At 36.6% G+C, this 3,892-nt stretch overlaps 3 protein-coding genes across 3 annotated transcripts in view; 2 read left to right on the plus strand and 1 right to left on the minus strand.

Moving 5' to 3' along the window:
- LOC106318514 (vegetative cell wall protein gp1) overlaps positions 1 to 420 on the plus strand; it is a 1,395-nt gene extending 975 nt beyond the window's left edge. The window contains exon 2 of the mRNA XM_013756528.1: positions 1 to 420. This exon is cut by the window's left edge and continues 622 nt beyond it. Within this exon, the coding sequence (XP_013611982.1) occupies positions 1 to 274 (274 nt within the window). The 3' untranslated portion in view covers positions 275 to 420.
- A 116-nt stretch (positions 421 to 536) lies between these two features.
- On the plus strand, positions 537 to 1,446 carry LOC106318516 (glucosamine 6-phosphate N-acetyltransferase). The gene has a single exon (XM_013756530.1). It carries the CDS (start codon positions 849 to 851, stop codon positions 1,329 to 1,331), a length of 483 nt encoding a protein of 160 aa, XP_013611984.1. The 5' UTR covers positions 537 to 848; the 3' UTR covers positions 1,332 to 1,446.
- On the minus strand, positions 1,334 to 2,429 carry LOC106318515 (30S ribosomal protein 3-2, chloroplastic). Its single transcript, XM_013756529.1, has 2 exons — positions 2,093 to 2,429; positions 1,334 to 1,749 (listed from the first exon to the last, which is right to left on the minus strand). The coding sequence occupies exons 1-2, from the start codon at positions 2,330 to 2,332 to the stop codon at positions 1,462 to 1,464; spliced, it is 528 nt and encodes a 175-aa protein (XP_013611983.1). The 5' UTR covers positions 2,333 to 2,429; the 3' UTR covers positions 1,334 to 1,461.
- Between the last annotated feature and the right edge of the window lie 1,463 nt (positions 2,430 to 3,892).

Genomic DNA, 3,892 nt, shown 5'->3' on the forward strand with positions numbered 1-3,892 from the left:
GCCTCTCCTCCCTCCCAACCCGCTAAACCCGCCGGGTCTCATCCCTCCAAACCCTCTCATTCCTTCTCCACCAACTCTTCCTCTCCCACCTCTACCGTTTCAACCGCCTCCTTCCGGGTTAATCCCTCCTCTTCCGTCAATTCCTACTCTTCCACCTGTTCCCGTCATAACTCCCCCTTCACCACCGCCACCTACTTTCCCTATTCCTCTCCCTCCCATCTTCCCTGGAATCCCTCCGGCTTCATCTTCCTTCTCTGGTCGCCATCAGCCCTAGATTTAAAAGTCCCTTTCTCCACACATTTCCAATTATGTATTCTATATATGTATCATCTCCGTTTTCTTTCCTCGGGATCTTCACTTGTTGGCTTGTTGTAATTTCAATCTCTATAATATTACTAAGGACTAGGGAGTTTCATTTTCTGGTTTCTATTCATTGTCTAATTCTCACCTACATCAAATAACATCAACAACAACATAAACTTTAATAATTACATCAAAAGTAGATTTGAAACAGACTAGTTTGGCTTGATTGAGAGATTAGGCAACTTGTGTAACTATCATAAAACTTGAATAGCTTTACAGACTTGCTACTTTTTGTACTTTATTTGCGTGTGTGTGTTTTATTAGTTTAATTCCAACGAAGTGTATCAATAATTCAATCTGATCAAAATCTCAAGTGGACTAGATTGGCTCAATTAAGAGATCAGGCAACTTTTATAATTAATATAAAGTTTGGATACTAACTCCGAATTATAACTTTCTTTGTGGGTTGTTATTATTAGTTTCAGTTCCAACGAAGTGAATCTGATCAGAAATCAAAAGTCAAAACTCTTCTGATTCGATCTGCAATGGCGGAAGCGTCTAACTCCGACACCGGCAAAGAGAATCCGACATTCAAAATCCGAAGACTGGAGATCTCCGACAAGAGAAAAGGATACATGGAGCTTCTCGGTCAACTCACCGTCACCGGATCACTCACCGACGAAGAATTCGATCGCCGGTTCCAAGAGATCAGCTCGTACGGAGACGACCACTTGATCTGCGTGATCGAAGACGAGTCCTCCGGCAAAATCGCGGCGACGGGGAGCGTGGTGATAGAGAAGAAGTTCCTGAGGAGCTGCGGGAAAGTCGGGCACATCGAGGACGTCGTCGTGGACTCGGAGTTTCGCGGGAAGCATCTCGGGAAGAGAGTGGTTGAGTTTCTCACGGATCATAGCAGAGAGATGGGTTGCTACAAGGTGATTCTTGATTGTAGCGTGGAGAAGAAGGTGTTCTATGAGAAGTGTGGGATGCTCAATAGAGGGATTCAGATGTCTAAGTACTTCGATTGATTAAAACTCTCATCTTGATCATCTTTGTTTGCTTGTCTTTTTATGAAAGTCTGTGTCTTTAATGTGATAACACTTTGATAAACACACAAAATAAGATAAAAGGTTTGGACTTTGACAAGTGGGATTGTGATTAAGACAACAAGTCTCCGCCGCTTGATTGCCAGAGATTGATGATGTCTGTAGCTTGGTTGAGGAGGAAGACGCGGTGAAGCTCAGAGATCCAAGGCTTGCTTTCTAATAAAGTTTTGAGCTCTTCCCAAGCGTCTTTCCTAGGCCAGAAGTAGTATGGACTAAGTGGGACTGTTCCGAATCCTGGAACGGTTTGGTCTAGTGCGACACCTATGTCCTTTTGCATCCACACGAACTTTAGTACCACTCTTGGTTTGTCCAGGGGTTTCACCACCACACGCAGCTTCTTCTGAAATTGAGACAGTAAAACTCTAGTTTCAGACTTTCAGAAAACAATGAAGCAACATAAGAGGGGTTATATATGTAAGCAATTATGGATCACCGGACTTGGGACATGGAGATTTGTTACATATGTAGCTTATGGTGATTTGTTATGTTCGGAGATGAGCCTCAAAGGAACAAACTTTACGGGACTGTTTGTTAAAAGAATCTCATGGGAACAAAGGATTATAATGATAAAAGGAGAATGATAATATATATAAGATCCGGTTGGTTCAAAGGCGAAACCTTTTTCTCTCACGCACTGAAACCCCAATTTTTGGTTCCGAGAAAATAGTGTGACGATGACTGACCTTTCCAAGGGACAGAGAGTCAGATTCTGGCGGTTCGTGAGAGGAAGATGCGAATATTCCGGATACTCTGGCCGGAATTTGACCGGGAATCGAAGTAGAGCACGAAATCGACGGCTGAGAAGAGGGTTTGAGCTTCGTTGGTTGCGAGATATGAGCTATGGGTTTCAAAGAGAGTTTCTGATAAGCTGAAGGAGCTATTCTGATCCCCAAAGATGCATTATGATTCAAATGAGCCGCCATTTCTGCTGCGTTTAAAGCTACGAAGTTCGAAGCGAACGAGAGAGGCGGTGAGAGGATGAAGAGGTTTAACAAAGTTTCAGGTTGAACCGGTTAAGTTATGGTCGGGTCGGACCAAAAACGAGTTCGTCGGTTATGTAAATATCATGATTTTAAAATGGGTTTTAATTGCGATTAGAAAATAGGTTCACCAATTTCTGTTAGTTTACAAAGTTATATTAGATATAAAAAAAATCACAAATATATTCAAAAGTTACATAAAAACAATATTGTGGGATTTTTTTCTATTTACTTACAAAATTGTGGCAGTTTCTATATTATTAAAACTCAAGTACATTTTTTGAAAACATTGATAATAATATAAATGAAAATTATTTGGAAATATAGATATCACTATAAAAAAGAAGTATGTTGTCTTTTTAGTAACTTTATTAATATAATTACATTAATTATATTTCCACATTTCACTCAATTTAACAATTTCATTAATTATATTATCTTAACAATACATCGCATCATTAATTATATTATCATAATAAAGATAGTGCAGATTTTTATGTATTGGTTAATCAACATTAAATTTGTGCGAATTATAAAATTAAAAATCTAAAATAACTGAGTTTTGCTTATGGTTAAACGTTCGGTTTAGTTTGTTTTACTAAAACTTTTTTTTTTAATTTTAGTTTCAATCGGTGAAAAATTACGTAGCCAAAAACATAATTCAAATACATGTTTTGTGAATAAAATAATAACTCAAATCAAAATAATAAAAATGTACTACATTTATTGTCACTTAGTTTTTCACTTCATATAATTATTTTACTAAATAAAAAACTCTTTCCGTTTCACTTAATTTAGCCAAACACATAGAAAAAGTCTTTTTTTATTAGTTTATAAAATAAGTTATGCATGAAGATTGACTATCCATTTAGGTACGGGTTGTTCTTTCCAGATATCTTTTTTTTTTTTAATTAGGCGGCGCGCGAATATTATAAATTTATGTGTGGGTTTTGAGTTGGATCTTTCTGGGTTTGGATGAGTTCGGTTTTTTGATGTATATGAACATAAAAATATTTAAATAACAAATGTAACTGAAACGGGTTGGGATATTTGTACCAAAAATAACCATAGTACCTGATTCGGTACATGTCTTTTGAATACAACTAGGGGCATTTGTGGACAAAGTTCTTGTTTCATCTCAATATTTTTGCTAGGGTTATTGTAGTTGTGAATTTTGCGTTTTGAGTTGTTTTTCAATTTTTTTTTTATTGTTATAGGGTTAGAGTTGTGATGATGAACTGTGTATGCATTGTTCTCCACTTATGAAGGAGTAAACTGTGTTAGTAATGTGATTGATATAATTCGAGTTGTTGTTTGTTGTGTCACTGAAACTTATTGTTTGTTTGTCTTTTTAATTTGTTTCTTGTACTGTTGAGAGTACATAAATTATATTAAAGTTGTTGAAAATACTTTTTGTTTCTGGATATTTTTTCTCCAGTTTAGTTGTGTAAGTTGTGTGTATTAAGTAATAATTTTTATTATCCTTATTATGTTTGTTATATG

This window comes from Brassica oleracea, chromosome C9 (genome assembly GCF_000695525.1).
Source record: "Brassica oleracea var. oleracea cultivar TO1000 chromosome C9, BOL, whole genome shotgun sequence".
Lineage (NCBI taxonomy): Eukaryota > Viridiplantae > Streptophyta > Magnoliopsida > Brassicales > Brassicaceae > Brassica > Brassica oleracea.